Here is a 19,188-nt window from a genome sequence, read left to right on the forward strand (position 1 = left end):
GTATATAATTTAAAGTATGAAATAAAACTATTGAAAAATGAATATTATTGTATGATGAATATAAATTGAAATTTTGCCTGAATATAAAATATTATATAATTTATAAAATATTACATAATAATAATAAAGAAATTTTTAAATATAAAATCGAACATTTAAGAGGATTATAATAAGAGGATTAAAGAGGATGATTTACTATATGATGATGATTTAATCCATTACATTAAGATAAAGTTATAATTAAGTCTAGATCTTATTAAATATCTTATTAATATAATAAAATCTTTTATTTTACAGATAATTCACATGTGATGCAGAAATAGTTATAGAATTTGGAACAATCCTCCAGCAACACGGTTTGGTAACAGAATTTCGTCGGTATGCAGGTATTCGATAAATAATGCATCGTACATATATTTTTCGTATACAACACGGCACATTCGCGTTGATAAATAATTTCAAGCACGACAACGATAAACGTTCGATGCGTGTGCTAAGCGTGCACACTTCTCTCAAGGATGCAGGACACAAAGGACATGAATTCAATAAGAGAATGACAATGTACTTATTAGGACTAGTCAGGACTTGTAATGCAATTCGATAGAAACGATAATACAATGAGCAAATTATTTTATTTTCAATTATCCTGATTTTTTTGGCTCGGTTTTCAGGTATGTAATAATTTTAATTAGCAATTTTAATGATATTATTTTCTCTTTGTATAAGTATTTATTCTTTAATTTCTTTGATATTGTGATTTATATGTATATCAAATTTTACAGAAATGATTTTTTTTATTATTACGATTCACACGACTCGTTACATCTTCAAATATAAAAGAAAAATGCAAGAGAAAAAAAAAATATCAATAGAAAACAGGTCGTTGCATAGAGGTCTCTACGAGTTCATCGAATTATCTCGAGGTGAATGAACTATTACGTTCCCCAAGATGGACCAATAATTGATGTCTTTTTTATCCAATTAACTAGAGACTTAACTGGACACAAACATTATAATAGGTTAAATATTATGATACGTATTTCTATACACAATTTTTAAATTTTGTTAATAATTAACGCTTCAAAATATTTTATAAATTTATTTTTTTATGATGGTTAATAGTTTTGCTTAACTTTTATTTAAGTATCATTAATATGATTTTTGTTTCTACTTTATTAAATCTTTTATAAGGTTTCATTCATTTCCAAGAAAAGCAGATATTCTTTAAAGAATTTTTTAATACTAAATATAATGATGGTTTACAGTTTCGTTTCTGAGTACGGCAAAACGGAGTTAATTAAATGTCGGACAGAGGAGTTAGTGTTATGATCATTCGCAAGAAGGTTTTTCTTTCTTGCGCTATCAACGAAGACCGTCAACGAATTGCGGCCGTATGCTCTAAGAAATCAGCTTGAATGTTGAACAGAGTAATTACACTGATTAAATTGTGCATATAAAAATCATTAAGCCATCGAGAGTTCTATGAACCCTTCTGATCGACTTTGATTCAGATTAAAAAATTGTAATTATTCATCTTATTGATCGAATTGAAATTTCAATTGTATAACATCTATAAGATATTTCAAAACAATGATACTTATGTATATCATTCATAAGGAATGGAAATTATTATTTGATGAAAATCCATAAAATTAATACAAAGGCAAATTTGTAATTCGTTCGTGTGAAATACAACTTAATATTCAGAACATGAATTGACATAGATAATTAATTAACTGTTTAGAGAACCAGATATTCTTGAAAGAAGAGACGAAAACGAACTTTCTATATATTAAATCAAAATTATATATACATTTCAAACAATTTATTATTACATACGATGTGTATCAAAGAGAACACGAAATCGAACAATTGGAGTAACTATAATTTACCACCGACTTTTTGCTTCTCTTTTTCTGTTCACAACCGGATCATAAAATCAATAGATAGAATAATTGCGGGTGTATGGAACCCCTCTGTGACACGATCACAATTCGTCCATCCACGATTCTTTGAAAGAAGATTATAATTATCGATGAAAAGACCAAATTGAAATGTTTTGAATCGTTACAGGCTATTTTTAATGCCCGCCGATAACGTGAGAGATCATCTTTGCGAATGCAAAGCGTACATCATCCGTATTCGTACGATGATAAGAGAATGCGACGTTTATAACGAAGGTTTATCTTTAGATGGCGAAAGGCATAACCATACAATGGGTGATACCGAAACAAACGAGGAAATTAATTTAAATAAAGAGAGTCAAATCGGCGCCATTCTTGCATAACGATCGATGCTGCTTCTCTGATACATACGTGCCGCGAATGCATTGCATCCACCTCAAAAATTCTTGTTAGAGGTATGCTCAATTTTAAAATAGCCCTCTGAAGCATTTATAGGAAATATTTATAGGAAACAAGACGCAAATATATATGCAAAATCGATAATATAGCTAGTGGTAAACTTTAATGTGATGAAATCATTATTTTAGATTCGATATTTTTAATCACATTTATAAAAATATGAACTTTCTTTTTGTGCATTCTCTTTATTAATAATTTTAAAAATTTCTTTTCTAGTGAAATTTTGATAAACGTAGAAAAATTGGTACGAATATTATTTTAATACTTTGAAATTTTTAATGCGTAAGAAAAGAAATAATTACAAAAATGATGTTTATCAAGAGCTAGAAATGAATTGAAGTCTAACAGTTGTGTTTTAATTTTCGGCTATAGATGGCAGATACTGTACTTTTCTGGACAAAAATAAAATTCTAACGATTATGGGACAAGCGAAGATAAGCGAAGATAAATATAGTTTATGATTTCACATTACGATAATTATTATTATTAAAAAAAATTATCAATCTAAATATTTTCAAACAAATTATATTTAGCATTAATAGAAATTGTTTTTTAAAATGACGAAAATTAATACGAAAAAGAAATTACTACTTAAGAAAAATAATAATTAATATAATAAATGTTTATTTCCATTTTAATTTTAGATAGAGACTTTAGGAATATGAATATTAAATTAATTATTTCCCCAGAATATCATAAAATACTTTTATACGCAAGATCTCTTGTAGTTATCTGATATAATTAATTCGAATTATCAATTTTTAGATGAAGCAGTTAGATGCTTGCTATTTTTATCAGAGAAGTATTCATATCACGACGTCACGATATTTTTACGAATCTGATTAGAATGATTGATGAGATACTAACAATAAAAGCTCCTGACATTGGAAAAAGGGTCAGCAGAGATATAATTAGATCATTCTGTTTGATAAACGTTAAAACTATAATTAACTCTTTTTTTTAAGATAAGTTTTTATTATAATCTTTCGTATTTTACTTTTTATTCCTTTTTTATTTTCTAGAATTACTATTATAAAAAATAAATATTCATTTTAATTTTTAAAAGAATTATATAATGATATAATTAATTTAATTATATAATGATATAATTAAATCAAAATAATTAAAATTGTTATGTGTTAAAATTTATTATTATTTATTATTACGATTTTCAATGATCATTATTGAGGTAAAACCAATTTTTTAAAAATGATTTATTTTTAATAATGAATGATTAATGGACAAGGATTACAGAAATTAAATCAATAAGGGATAATCCTTATAAATTACTTATTTGAGTTTCAATAATTCTAAACTATTTTTAGTTAAAACAATCTAATTTTTCAAACAATATCTTTGCTTCTTTGATATTATTTAAAAATAATTATGATATATATTGATTTTTAAATATTAATCAATTCTATGTTTTCTGTTTATTCAAGATTAGAGCAAATAATGATAATAAAAAACGGAAGGATAAACATCATTTACGGTGGAAGAAAAAGAAATGCGGAAGATTATATATTAAAATATACATGATATTAAAGAAATGTAATGAAAGAAAGTGCATTTCATTATGCTTAACAAAGCATTAAAGATAAACATAACAAGATTTCACTTACTGAAAGAAAATTGAGTTTATATCTAAAATTATATTATTAATTTTCAAGTAAAAATATCAATGAGAGAAGATCATAGAAATAACGATATAAAAATAATCATACAATTTTAAAAGAAGTAACAATAATGAAATATATTTTATTGTAAAATTTCAAAAGACTAATCATATATGATTACACGAGTTTCTTGAATGAAACTTTCAACTTTTTTCTTTTGTATTTTACTATTTTTTAATTTTCTTTAATATTAACAAAAATTTATATCTAAAATCTATGTTTATAAATAAAATATTTCAATTGGATATACATAACTTGAATTAACAAAACTGAACAAAATTGAAGGAATAATTCTATTAAAAAAAATATAAATCAATATTATTGTGAAAGTATATAATATAAAAATTATTTAAATTAATCAATTATCAATATTTTATTAGATAAAAAAGAATTAAGAATAAGAGATAAAGAAGAATAAAAATAAGAGACAAAAGCAGCTATTAAACCTTGATCTACACTTGACATTCACATGGCCGAGTGCATAATAATATCTTTGGCATTAAACTTTAAACATCAAATAAACGTGTTTGGATTTAACTACATGGTTTTCCTCCATAGTATTGATGTATTTCTATTAATTTATAAGTAATGTCAAATGAAACAACAATCTGTAATTTAAAAATCAAGAACTGCACGACCATATTTCTTAACACACGTCTACAAAGTAAGAGGCACGATTTCACTGTAAAATCGGTGTAACGGAATGCATTATTACATCACTCGTACTTAAAACTTGACCCATAGCAAACTTGATCCAATCACAGATACCTGAAAACAGTTAATAGAATTTTACTACGATTAATAAAATAAATATAATCAAATTGGAATTTATTATCAATATTCAATTTCATAAAATTCTAGAATAAATCTAAAAAAAATTCTAATTTCAATCAAACATACACACAACTAGAATCGAATTCGAACGTTATATTACTACGTATTAAAATTATTTGATGGAACGTAAAACGAGGATACAATCAATTTCGAAGAAACCAGAGAGAGGAGATAAAAATCTGTAGACAGAGTTGTTTTGTCGAATCTTTGAAAGACCTAAAAACCAGCCGATCCTCCCAACCTGTCGATCAATTCGCTCGTGAATGAATGCATGACGATCCCGTTATCGTTTCATCCGAGTGGGTCACCGACACTTCGACAGGATTTTACTCATAGCCGCTTCGAACGTGCGCGTATCGAACCTATGCCGTGAGCAAACCGTTCCCGTTCAAGCTTGGTGGGGACTTCGACAGGACCGTCTCTTCTCAGGAAAGAAGGTACCTGTGTAATTTCTAATATTCTTAAACAATTTCTACAAATAGAAATATCACCATCATTTGATCTCTTGAAATTAAACCTCAATTGCAAGTTTTAATTCCTACTTGGAAATTGGAAATTGGAATCAAAATATTTCAGATACGGATGTTTCTTCGAAAAGAAAAACATATTTCCAATATTAAAAAATGTAAAAGATATTGGAGATCAAGAAATATCGAATAATAACAGCGAGAATAACAAGATAGAATTAACAATAGTAACAATTTCTTTTTCAAAAAAAAAGATATTTTCTTTCCAATTTTAAAAAAATATTTGAGATCAAAGATATCATCAGCTCGAAAAAATTCAATAATTCGACTAACTGAATTTTTTTAATAAAATCACAAATTTGAGCGAATATATTTTAACGAATACCGATAAAAATCTTACATGAAATATTCCTCGAACTTTTTCATGCACGTTTAACACGCATGTATTTTAACCGCATATGTAATCACCAACTATCAAACGTTTTCCACGATGACGTGAAGAGAATGGGAGGGGATCTGGAAAGTGGAGCCAAGTTTCAGCCGTCCCTGGAAACCAGATGGGGTCTGAAAGCGTGCTCGCCTTCGAGGAACATGTCCATACAGTATTAGTGTCCGCGGGAACGAGTAACCTGTCGTATCTTTTTATCTTTCTATCGTGGAATATCACCAAAGGCTCGTAATTTCGCGGATTTTTTGATAATCGAGAATACGAGAGTAAATATCCAACGGTGGACGTTGAAAAATCCTTGAAGAGGAGATATCTCGAAGAGGAAACGTTTCGAGACAATTATCGAGTATTTTGCAAAACTAAACGATAACTAAAACTGGATAGACAAGTATGAAGATCGCCACGACCTTGTTCCTCTTCGTAGTTGTCGGTACGTAGAACAGTTATTTGTCATATTTGTTTCAAATTTTAAGATGCAGCTTCTAAATTTGACGTGTGTATTTTCTCATAATTGTATATCGTGTGTTCGTGTTTTTAATTTGCATGTAATTATTTATAGGAGATATTTATAGGAATTGATTGGATATTAAAATTAAAAGATTGATTGGATATTAAAATTAAAAGATTAGTCGACGATCGAGTTTAGAATTTAGTAAATGATTCTTCTAGAATGTTTGATATCGTTCATTGACAGTTTTCATTGATGATGACTTGAGATACATGATTTCGTAACGTTTTATGTGGAACTTGGAATTATAGTTCATAAAAGAAAGGTGAAAGTATAGACGTAACATTATAATTATAATCATATAATTATCGCTAAAAAATCGTGAACCTGGAAAGTAAAGTTTCTATATCGATTAATTTGAGGAATTAATATGAAGAAGATCGTGTTGAAAATACATATTTACATAAACTAGAAGCTGCGTTTTCGAGTGTATAATTAAGATATTTGGATATTCTTGTGCAAATATTTAAATATTCGTTTTATGTCATATGAATATTTAAGCGTTCAATACAAGTCTCGATCTAAAAGTTTCTGACCACTAAAGTATATTATACTTTATTACACAAATCATAATCACAGAATCTTTTTATGATATGAGACTTATATATCAAAATTATGTCTAAATATTTAATAACTAGTTTCCAATGTATTTCATTTTATATTCCTTTTCTCTTTTTGATTTAATAAATGATGATATATGCAAGGATTGGAAACTAGTATCTTACAATATTCTTTTTGGGTTTTTGGGCCTTTTCTCCACCATTCACGCTTTGTATCAAAGCATTTTATATTCTGTGCTATCGAACCCAGATCTATCTTGACTGACATCATAGTATACTCAATCTTACTATTTTTTCCTTATCACTCGATCTTACTATTACTGGACTTCATTACTAGATTTTCAAATAATCATCTTTCATTGATAATGGCTTAGTACTTCTCTATATAAGTATAAGCTATATTCCTCTCATTTTAATACAGGGATCTTTGTAAATATGATTCTTCGTATCGAAAAGTGTGGGAAGTATTGCGTTCTTAACCGCACTACATACATATCCTGCTACTATGGCTTTTCGTGGGCTAGCAGAAGTAATTTTCATTAATTTCACGGTCCTCTTCTCCACAACTTAAGCATGACCGATGTGTGGTTTTGCATCATGCGTCGCGATGTTACAGTATTACGAATGTAGCTTGTAATAAAAATTTACTGAAAAAATATTAGAAATAAATCTTCGTTTTTATTTAGATAGTTGTTATATTTGCAATAGAAGTGAAAAAAATGTTGAAATATTCAAAGTTCTTTCAGCATTTACTGAATCTTCTTTCACTAATTATAATAAAAATCGAATAAGGAACTATAAGAGATTTTAGAAATTTGTATATATAAAAATGTAAATAAGTTGTAAAATATTAAATATTAATTAATATTCGATTTCTCAACGATAATTATAAAAATATTAAATTTAGGAAGAAATCAAAATTGATTTTATTCCTTATTTATTTATTCACAATCATCAATACAATACATTACAACATTCAATTTTATATACATAATATTTTTTTTTCTACATAAATGTCCATTACAATGTTTTATTCAAAGGAAACAATAATTGTACTTCAAGCATAATATCCAAAAGAATTTTCCATGTCTGTTGATAATAATTATTTTTGTTATGTTTTATATTTTCTTATAGAAGTTTTTGCTCTGCTTAATTAAAATTAAATTTACTTTAATTTATTTTGTAATTTTTAAAGAAATCAAAAAATAAATTATACTGTAATCATAATTTTACCATATTAACGAAGAAATTTAAGTATTCGTGCTTTGATTATGATATAATAAGAGAAAGTTAAATAGCAAATTAGTAGAAATACTTGATTGATAGAGAATATAATTAAAGTTTCTCAAAAAAGTTTTTTAAAGACGAAATAAGTATATCATATCATATAATATACTTTACATATTATAATATTTATATTTATGCAATATGATATGAAACATTACATAACATGGACAATCCTCAAACCTTTTTCACTTGATTTTTCTATTTATTATCATTCTGAGGCTTTCTCTGCATCGAAAAAAAAAAAAAATAAAATAAAATCTCAACAATTACATCCTCTTCTTCACCAAAGAAATTATTTATCGTAGCGTTTATGTTCCCGCGTAAACGAGCGAAGCGCCGAATGGAACGGTGCATTAAATGATATGCATAAACGCAATTGAATGGCCGCGATGCGACGAGGACAGAATCATTGAAGAGGAAAAGTAACAGTAAAGTCGATCGTATGCATTGGCGCGAACTAGAAAGTGTAAAAAACATCGGTTCAACATTGATAAAAATATTGATGCGAGAGAAATAGAACGAAAGCAAGCGACGAAAGTAAGCAATTATTTTGCTCGTGTCGACAATTGTGTCAATGATTATAAACACGAATCGAGAAAGGGGATCGAAATCGAGTCAATGGCGCGTGTCATAGATGAAATTGTATATATTTTCGAACAATCCAGCAATGTGTAATGATACTCGAAGATAATAAGAGACGTATATATGTATATATATATATGTATGGGTCGTGAAAACTTTTACTGCTGTTACGATTATATTTTTTGTTGACAGCGTGTAATACGCTCGTCATTCCAACTTTCTCTGTATATTTATCGAAAAAATGACTTTCACGTTGGAAATCGAATGATAATTAGTTGGATTGTGATGAGATGATGAGTTTTATATAAATACGAGGCGTCGAGAAAATTTGTCGAGGAAAAAGAATGCAATGAAAGAGATACAATGATCTTATAATTCGCTTGAAAATTTACTCTATGAAGATTTTTGAGAAAGATTCAAGGATTAATTTTTTTTTTAGAAAGGAAAAGTTGTAATAAAGATTCAGTTTCTCTGTAATTAATGTTCGTTGGATCAAATGGAATATCATTTGATGAAGATAGATTGTTGGATTTCGTGTAAGAAAAGAAGAAAACTGTAACAAATTGTGTTTTGTGTATCAATTGTGGTTTCCATTCACTGGATCGATTTATTCGACGAGGAAGCAGCTTTCAAAACGGATACAGAGGCACAGATTCTTATAGGATGATGATACTCATCTAATTCCAATAATGTTTCCACTAAGTTTTCGACAGCTAAATGTTATTTGGGGAATCGGGTCAGCAACGGGTCTATGTGAACGTTTTGTATCCAACTGGTCACTTTCTACATACTGGTTATCTTTCTATCACTTCTTTAGTGACGATCTTCAGATTTTTTTCATCTCCTCTTCTTTTCGTATAAAAATATTTGATGTCAATAACGAAGAGAAACGAAGACGATTTCTCTACGCAAGTAATAAATTATTTATATTCAAAAAAAGGAAAAATATCGTTTTATGTTTTCAATATCTTCAACGATTTATTCTTTCTTTAATGACGATTCAGATTCTATTTGTCACAAAATAAAAAAAAAAATAAAATAAAAAAAAAAAGTATTTGGTATATATAAATAAAAAATATTAAATTTCATTTAATTTTCAATTATAAGATTTCACGATTCATTTTATATAGTCGTTGACTATTTATAAATCCTGTCGAATTTTTTAAATCAGAAAAAAGATTCGATGACAAATGAGCTACGATTATGAGAGAGGCGATTGTAAAGGAGTACCGTTCTCAAGGTAAAGGTAAAGGCCGCCGCGTTCATGGGAAAGTATTGCGCAGATTTACTCCTAAGAACGAATCGTTGTGTCGTTTCATATAAAATCAAGAAACGATGACAGATAAAGAAAAGTGAATTTAATTCTCCATTCATACGATTTTGCGTAATTAGACTGCGTGACTGGGATTACTCTTAAAAAGAAACAGTGAAAGTATCCTTGAAATTTTTACCACCAAAATCATCGTCCTCGATCTTACCAGTGAATAGAATCTTGAAAGAGATTAGAATCTGATCCAGCTTTTGGAACAAGACTGGAATTCCTTAAAATGAAAAAATAAAAAAAAAGTAAATAAATTTTATACAAAATTTGTTTCAAAAAAATCAGAAAGAATTATTATGATTTTGAGAAGTTACATAATTTAAAATCATTTAGTAGCTTAAATATATTGAAATAAAAGATAATTTGAATTGAAATGATGAATTATATTTTATTATTTTTATTTTAGAAATAAGACATTTAATTAAATAAAAAAAATTTATATGTTTGATAATTAACAAAGATCTTATGAGAAAATTTTTCAAGAAACATTTTTCCAAATGTAAAATATCATTTAGCTATTCAAATAAATTATATACAATATTTAATAATATTCAAATAATTTGTAAATGTTTCAAAGTTTATTGGAACTTTCATATTTTTTGCTACAATCGTTCGTTAAATAACATTCTTCTTAAGGATAATCTGTGACTTTATTCTTCAGTAATTCGGTCAACATGTAGGCTTAAGCTTTCTCGTTTGAAAATTTCACTATATTCATGCACGCAACGTAAGCTGAACATTCAAACTGAAACGTCTATGAAACTTTTATTATGTAGATTTTAAATCATTTTCAGATAATACAAAAATGTACTCATAAAATTTCATTATTTTCAATCTTTTCGTTTATTGTGAAACATTGTATGAAACGTGGAATATTAAATATGATAACTTTCTTCTCCGTTTGTAAAATATTACATAGAATTATGGCACAAGAAATATAGGCTAAGGACATAAAAGAAGTAGAAAATGTATTCAACGATCACAAAAGTATTAAGAAAGTGAATTTGCATCCAGTCCAAAGTTACAATTTCATAATTGAGATGCTAATACAATGATGTAAATATATCACAACTGATATGCATTAAAAACATCTATCAATTAATTTAAATAGTTATAAATTATAATTAACATTTGAATTCAAATCAAATCATTTTAATATTTATTGGTGTTTTTATAAGAAGAAATTTATTTTTCGAGAAAATAACCATTTACTTTTTCTTGCAATTTACATATTACAATTACCATTTCATCTCTATAATTAATTCAAGACAATTTTATCCATTAATGCAATGACGAGATGAAAAAAAATTCATATTTAGAATATGAAGTAAAATCGAAAAAAACGTACAAAAAAGGAACGAAAGAAGTGCTATTAACTATTAATTATACAGATCGTAAAGTTAATTTTACAAAACTGTTACAATGTCGCAATCTTTACTTATTTAATTTCGAAAGAGCAAGATTATCAAGAATTTTTTGAGAAACGGAACTGATTTTGAAGCATAGAACGTGGCCAGTCTTCGTGGTCGAAAGGTTGATTGGACTTTTCAAGTGGGTCAGTAGGCTGTGGCCCAATGGCACGTTGGCAAATCTTCTCCTCGAAAACTCGAGTTCCGGAAGTATATATTCCTTTCACAGACTTTGGAACATTTCTTTCAATATCCTTCTTCCTCTTTATCAATCACGATGATTGAAAGGAATTTAATTCCAAAAAAATAAAACCTCTGATATATTTCACAATTAATAATAATGTCACTAACAACAAGAAATTCTAATACATCTGTGATATTTTATTTAAATCAATATTTAAATGATGGTGTGAATTTTTGACTAAGCATATAGGATCATAATTTGCATATTCTTACATGATCCGTCTGTTTAAACTTTCTTCAAAATCTGTGTGTGATTTCATTTTTTTTTGTACATTGTGAGAGGTCAACGAAGATTTTGTTTCTTCTTTGAGTGAATATTGTTATCTTAAACGATTGAGTCATCTCGTTGGAGAAAATTATGTAGTCGATGACGACTTGGTGCAGATGTAATGGAAAAAGATCCATTTGGAATTTGTAACACTTAAACACTGATTTCACTAAAATTGGCATCACGAGAGGAAAACGAAAGTTATTTACTACAGTAAAACGTCAATCATTTAAATTTCACTTATCTATTAATTGGTTGTCCGAAATATGTATTTAACTATATCTAAAAATGTTTAAATTCTGTACAATGCATCCTAGAATGTATCTAAAAATAATTAATTTATTTTTTTATTTTCCTTATGAAATATATATTTTCCTTATGAGTATTTTATGTCCATATTTCAAAATTGTTTAATTTCTATTTGTTTCGTGATGTATTCACAAATTATTTGAAATTATCCAAAGAATCTTCTAATTAATTATTCGAATAATTGACATTTTACTTGTTGTATAACAAAATACGTATTGATTACGAATGAATCTTTCAATTATTCTAAAAATAATAGTATCTTTATTCCATCTTTAATTATCTTGATCTAAAAAAAAAAAAAGAAAAACTTCGTTAACGTTCTATTTATATGAAAATTAATTACGACATTACGTTAACGTCATGAAAAACTGAGATTGAATTAAAACGATCGTATCAATGTTGTTCATGAAAAAAATTATTAATTACAATCAAGGTTATCGTGCTCGATGAGATCGTCGTTTATGATATCCATTCACGGACAGGGGTCAATAGCACAGATTAGGAATGGTGGATTAAATCTGTCCTCGAATCGGTATTTATGGAGATTCTCATGCTCGCAATTTTAGTCGAGATCGATTAAATCCTTTATTAACTGATTCGAATAGTTTAGAATAATAAGAAGAACGCAAGTTTTCATCGTAGTGTCGCGTCGATTCCATATTTTTACGTCGAAAAATCCGGTTTAAAACGTTGAACTTTCTCTGAGAAAGTTCTTCTATTGTTTCTGAAAATTTATTGCCGATTTCCTAAAATAACGACGAACCGTTAATTTTTCAAGAAAATAAAAAGAAGTAAGTAGAAGAGAAGAATACATTTCATTCTTAATTAACAAAAATAATCGAGCGTTTAATAATTTTTCATTATATAAAGTTGTTTCAATGTTTTCATTGTTCGATAAATATTTAGTTTAATTTTTTCGTCGAATATTAATAATTATTTTAGTATTGATCTCGAAATTAATTTGCACATCATTGAGTTTACAATACAGATAGACGAGTCACTGAGAGAAATTAATTACAATGAAATCGGAAGCTGAATCGGGGCAGGGATCCATAGTTGTTCTTCTCTTCCGGTTTGGTTGCAGGATGCACGTGGCGGGAGACACTAGGGACGTGCGTGTTTCAGTCGGACTTTGGTTTCGTGCTTAACTGCGCCTTCAAAAAATCCGGCCTATTTCGAGTACGAAATCTTGGAGGTGTCAAAGGCTACGTCGGCCTGGGTGAGTCGAAACAAACCGGTCGAAACATTTTTCGCGAAAAATAATTGCTCTGAATGCCGACATTGTAAATTCTTCAATCTTCCATCGTGTTATAATTAATCGATTGCAAGTATTATATATATGTAAATATATTGTACATTGATGATTAACAATATTTTTTCCAATTCTATCACTTGATACATTAACATACTCTTATGTGCATATATTTATCTGGATATTGTTGGAATAATGTGATGTGTATAAAACAGAGAAAGTGTTAATGTGCTTATTTTTTCTATTGTTTGTAAAAAAAAAATATTTCAGACAATGTAAAATATGCATGTAACGATTCTATTTTCAAAAATCGACATGTTTCTTATGACTGTTTCGCTGTCACTTGAATCAATTAACTTTCCTCTATGTTGAGTAGTAAGTCATTATATATTTTCTTGCAGGATTTGTAAATAACATACTTTCCACTGTCTGCATCTATTATTTGGCGGCCTGATTTTTCAATATATGTTGTTGGAAAAGAAAAGAAGAAAAAAATCGGGTGTTTTGCGCGTTATCTCGTGTAACTAATTGCGCATTATGCAAGAACTGAATAATTGAATATTTTCTATATCAGTTTTTGAGATATCAAATCTGTGATCATAACATTACAAATTTAAAATTTCACATAAAATCACATAAAATTGTCCTCTTTATTTCTTTATTCATAATATATAATATCCACAAAAATAAAAATGAAAAATAGAATCGAATAATATTCATTTATTCATAACGTTAAATCGATAATTATGTACATTGTCTTATTAAAAGAAATTTATGTTATGAAACGAAGCACAAAAAGTGAATTACCATAAGATCCTAATCAATGGTGTAAAGCATGCGTGAAATGAAACATTATCTTTTTCACTTTAAAAAAAAAAAATCTCTCTTTTCGCTGTTACTTTGACAAGTATGAATAGGATAAATAAGAAAAAAAAAAAAGAATATTATACACATTACATTATTCATTTAAGCCAGGAAGATGGCACGTGTAATAAAAACTTAATTTACATTAAAATTGATCAAAGATCAAAAGGATCGTCTTAAAAAGTTTGCAAATTTATAGAACATTAAGAAAAGCAATATGGATTCTTGCGTAATATGTGATTGCTTAACTCTTTTTAATTCTCTCTTCTAAAAGATCTGGTTTCTCGCATTCTTTTGGAGTAATGGTATTTATCACTTACATAATGTGCATAATTTAATAAAAATTAATATAAAAAACGAATGCATGTCTGGAAGGTTTATTTAAAATGATATTCTATACTATGCTTTCCAGCTAGATAAATATTAAAATAAATATTAAATTGATATATATTTTAATCAAAATATCATCAGAGCATCCAAATATATAGAATTTATTTCATTATATAAGTTTTTACCTCGGAATAAAATGAAATGTTTTGAAATGTTTAGGTTTATTTAAATTTAGATTTAAAAATTTTATGATATATAACTTTATAACAATTAATACCACTATTAACTTTAGGATTTTCGGTGGGCGACGAGCTGGGCTTTGGTCAGTCCCTGTCCAATGTAGAGGCTTTGAAAAGAAGAAGTGTACAGACAAGTAGAATTGGATCATCGTCCTATACTAATTTGGTAAGCCTATTAAAAACGTAGAAACGTGTTTTTAATTATTAAATTTTGTAAATTTGATACGAATAGTATTGACAATTTTTATTCTATTACACAATCTTATCATTATATCACTTTCTATATATGTTACACAGATATGTGCCTTCTTGTTAAGTAGTTCAAGGAAAATCTAAGATGAATAAGAATGTAAAAAGCAATTCCATCATGATTTCTATAATGGCAACATTTTTTTTTTCTTCTTTTTTTCACTGATTCCGATTGAATCCACATATAATATAATGCTCAACATTGTTTTCTTTGTGCAATCGTGATCCAAGTTTGCTTTCTCATTAAATTTATTATAATGAGAAAAGAGGAAACAAATAGTTTCTTTGATACTTAATAGTACCTTTTTAAATAAGATAAAAAATGTTAAATGAGATAACAAAATGTCAATATCTCCAACGATAATCTTTAAACAATATTTCTAATCTTTGTAAAAGAAAACTAATCTAAAGATTACTTTTTTTTTGAAAACTTTTTTTAAATCTTGTAATCACTTTTCGAATCTATCTTAATCGATTGATATTAAAATTACATTAACAATTCACTGGATAAAAATTTTAGTCACATCTTCAAATTTTAGATACGTTTATTTTCATTAAAATATCGATTAAAGTATGCGACCAAGCTTATCGTAATTAGTGCGTGAACTCTTCGCATAAAACTTTCCACAATACACGTTAGGCCTAGTTAAATTCTCATTCTCATACTAATGCATGTACATTTAATTATTATAGATATACGAAAAAAAAAGATGAATGAAATAGGACAAGATCATTAAAATTAAAACTTATAAATCATCAACATTCCTAGTAATTTACATAAAATTAATTAGATATGTATTTCAATTAATTTTTAAACATGTTTCAATTTTCTTCGTTATTCTAAAATAAATATATTATATTTTCCTTAGTTCTTAAAAGTTTAAAAAAAGATAATAAAAATGTTAAAAAGTTTCATTTTATAAATTTTATGTAAATTATATTATTCTATTTGATATTTATTCTTCAATCCTAAAAAAAGAACATTTAAAAAAAATTTTCAATGATAAATATTAATGCACTAACTTTTTATGTCTTTATTTAAATATATTAAGCGCGATGGTGTATTTACAATTCAATTTTCATGGATTTTTAATGCATAATTATTTGAATACATGCAAATAAAAAATTATATTAGACAAGAGAATTTTGAAATGCATAATCATCCGTATATTCACATTTGAACTACCATCCATAATGTATTTAAATATTACGTATATATAAATAATGGAATTGAAGTAGTGCTATGAAATTTCTAAATTAATTCAATTAAAAGTCAATATTAATTTTATCAAAAATTATTCACGTGTTTTTAATCAAATTTTTTTTAAGAAAATATAATATAATTCTAACACATTGATAATGATTCGTTTAAGGCGACCAATCGAGATGATCAGAGACAGCACACTCAAAACACTCGACAAGTGGTGCCTCCTTTCAAACCTTTGCCACCTGGAGCAGCAAGGCCGATAGCTCAGCAACCAGAACGACAAAAGTTGGTAGTACAACAAAATTCCACGGTCCTTAGAACCATACCAGCACCTTCTTTATCAGCAACGCAGCAAGATTTGTTGAGGCAACAGCAACTGATGCAAGAAGCCAAACAGAAACAGCAATTGAAACTACAACAAGAAGCTTTCGCGTTACAAGTATTGAAGCAACAGAGGCTACAACAACAGGAAGCCATGAGACAGCAGCAACTGCAGAAACTTCAACAACAAAAACAAATGGTGGCTCAACAACAGAAAAGGCATCAACAGGTCGTTCCAATGCAAGTGATAAGGGATCAGGTAATTTTCATTCAATTCGGATTCACATTGATTTTTTATTCTTAAAATTGTTAAAACAATCCTTTGACGAAAATTGATGTCTATTCCATAGACATCACCACAGATGCTCGCGGTTGCAGCTGCAGTGCCAGGAAAATTGCCAAACATCGTTGCTGCCATACCACCAGCTGGTAGCATCGTAGAACCAGATAGTTCTAAATCAACGAATGATGGCTTACCACCCTTTATCTCGATGCCACAATCGTCTGCTCAATTGACTGATCGAATCAGCAACAATCCAGCTATTTTAGAGGATTCTGATAACGAAGTGTCGAAAGACGATTTCAGTCAGGTAGTTATTTTCTTATAATATTCAAAAATTTTTGCTATAATGCCAATTTCTTTCTAAATTTTGTTTTATAGTATTGATATAGTTTTTAATTAATTCTTATATATTTCTCTATTATATCTATTATATTTCTTCGATACATTAGCTTCCTCTGCCCGGGGATGAAGTCGCCTCCTCGGTCAACGAGATGACTTTACTTTCTCTTCACCCAATGCCGCTCCAATCAGCTGAATTCAATAAATCGCAACAGCAAACCGACAAACGACAATCGATGCCATCCTCATCATCGTTGCCATTGTCACTTCCGTCTTTAGCGCCCATTCAGGGAATGGAGACGTCGTTGAAAGCTCTCGCGGAAGCTAGTAACATCACCTTGGAAGCTCTGGAAGCGGCTATTCTTCTCAGACAGCAACAGCTTATGCGAAAACATCAAGGACCGACCAGCACTAGCACTACGACTACAACCATGTCTCCACACAAAAAGTGAAATATATATATATATATATATTTCGTTCAACTTTCTGCAATACTTCTTTTTCTTTTTCCAATAAATTGTTATCGTTGTCTTTATTAATATTTTTAGCAAATATAATTCTGGAGCCACTAAAGTAATGAATGCACCACGTGAGTATTATCCAATGGGATACGATAAGAACTTTGATGACAATTTCGCAAGTCGAGTGGATCTTCCAGACACGAGCTTTTATTGCGGTGATCAAAAGCATTTTCCAGGACTTTATGCAGACGAAGATCTTGGATGCATGGTAAATTTATTCTTATAAAATTAAATAATGTAAACGAAGATTTATTTATTTTTTATTCTAATTGTTTTATTCTTCGTAGGTGTTTCATGTTTGTGCATTGACAGACGATGGGCTGATTATGAAGAGCTTCCTCTGTCCTGAATCTACCCTGTTCGATCAAACGATTCTAAAGTGCAACTGGTGGTTCTACGTAGATTGCAAAGCCTCGAGAAGTTTGTACGACAGTAATATCCCAATTAGCAAAAGTTATCAACTTATGAAAGCCTTAGCATTCTTTTCAGCGTACAAAAACCACGATAATAGTACAATTTCTGCTCAAGAAAATTTAGAAAACTCAGAATAGTTCCTGAACTTGCTAAAGGAACTAAATCCTCGTATCTAGTTTATTATTGTAGTTCTCGTATAATTTTTTAATCGGTTCTACGATTGCCAATTCATTTTCTTTTGATCCATTAAGCTTTGGAATTTGTTAAAATCAGTTTCTTTATTTATTTTAATATGGAGGTAAGTTTTTTTGCTCAATTTCTGTCATTATTATAAAAATTTTAAATTAGTAAATAATTTTTAGATGTTTAGTTTATCTCGATGGATCTGGTTTATCTTAATGGATTAAAAGGAACTTTTCTTGATGCGTAAAATAAAGGATGTACAGTATTGCCTTGCTAATTAACTAGAATTTTGCTTTGCTGAGAAATTGAACAATTAATAATCAACATTATTATATTCATTTGTTCACACAGAAAAAGCAAAATAAACCATTTCCTATATATTATTCAAATGATATCCTAATCATTTGTCACTTAGCTGCCACTGAGCAAGGCATTTCTGTATTTTAAAAGTTATTCGTTTTGTGATATGACAATTCTTTTCTACGATCACTGCCGTCATAATTCAAAACGATAAATGTGTACATATAATTTATTACATTATAATATGTGATAGGTGTAGTGAATAATTTTTAATTAATAGTGTTATTATTGTAAATAGTATCGTGTTGATACTTTCGTTGATGTGGCTTGTTTAATGATGATTCCGTTTTGTTGACATGGCTGTTTTTCTATATAGTTGAAATAAAAAAAAAAAAAAAAGAAAGAAAGAAA

The 19,188-nt window shown here is 28.2% G+C and overlaps 1 protein-coding gene across 4 annotated transcripts; it reads left to right on the forward strand.

The window, feature by feature from the left end:
• The first annotated feature begins 4,413 nt into the window (after positions 1 to 4,413).
• LOC122711611 lies at positions 4,414 to 19,102 on the forward strand. Of its 4 annotated transcripts, XR_006346130.1 has the most exons (10): positions 4,414 to 5,310; positions 5,842 to 6,218; positions 13,360 to 13,494; positions 15,014 to 15,126; positions 16,583 to 16,996; positions 17,088 to 17,327; positions 17,470 to 17,807; positions 17,908 to 18,088; positions 18,168 to 18,592; positions 18,657 to 19,102. XR_006346130.1 is itself a non-coding variant. In XM_043930564.1 (9 exons), exons 2-9 carry the CDS (start codon positions 6,179 to 6,181, stop codon positions 18,429 to 18,431), a joined length of 1,725 nt encoding a protein of 574 aa, XP_043786499.1. In that variant the 5' UTR covers positions 4,414 to 5,310; positions 5,842 to 6,178; the 3' UTR covers positions 18,432 to 19,102. The 4 variants fall into 4 exon arrangements, 3 of the variants coding, with proteins under 3 accessions (XP_043786499.1, XP_043786502.1, XP_043786501.1); XM_043930564.1 differs by having other exon boundaries at positions 18,168 to 19,102; XM_043930567.1 differs by lacking the exon at positions 13,360 to 13,494 and having other exon boundaries at positions 18,168 to 19,102.
• Positions 19,103 to 19,188: the final 86 nt, after the last annotated feature.

The sequence above is a fragment of the Apis laboriosa genome, unplaced genomic scaffold, assembly GCF_014066325.1.
Source record: "Apis laboriosa isolate Shangri-la unplaced genomic scaffold, ASM1406632v1 scaffold174_cov162, whole genome shotgun sequence".
NCBI lineage: Eukaryota > Metazoa > Arthropoda > Insecta > Hymenoptera > Apidae > Apis > Apis laboriosa.

What these genes read in the sequence shown, in the direction of transcription:
- LOC122711611 (XM_043930564.1), top strand. Translation starts at nt 6,179, where the DNA reads ATGAAGATCGCCACGACCTTGTTCCTCTTCGTAGTTGTCG. An exon ending in CAAAGGCTACGTCGGCCTGG is followed by an intron (nt 13,495 to 15,013) that starts GTGAGTCGAAAC and finishes TATTAACTTTAG; the next exon opens with GATTTTCGGTGGGCGACGAG. An exon ending in ACCATGTCTCCACACAAAAA is followed by an intron (nt 17,808 to 17,907) that starts GTGAAATATATA and finishes TAATATTTTTAG; the next exon opens with CAAATATAATTCTGGAGCCA.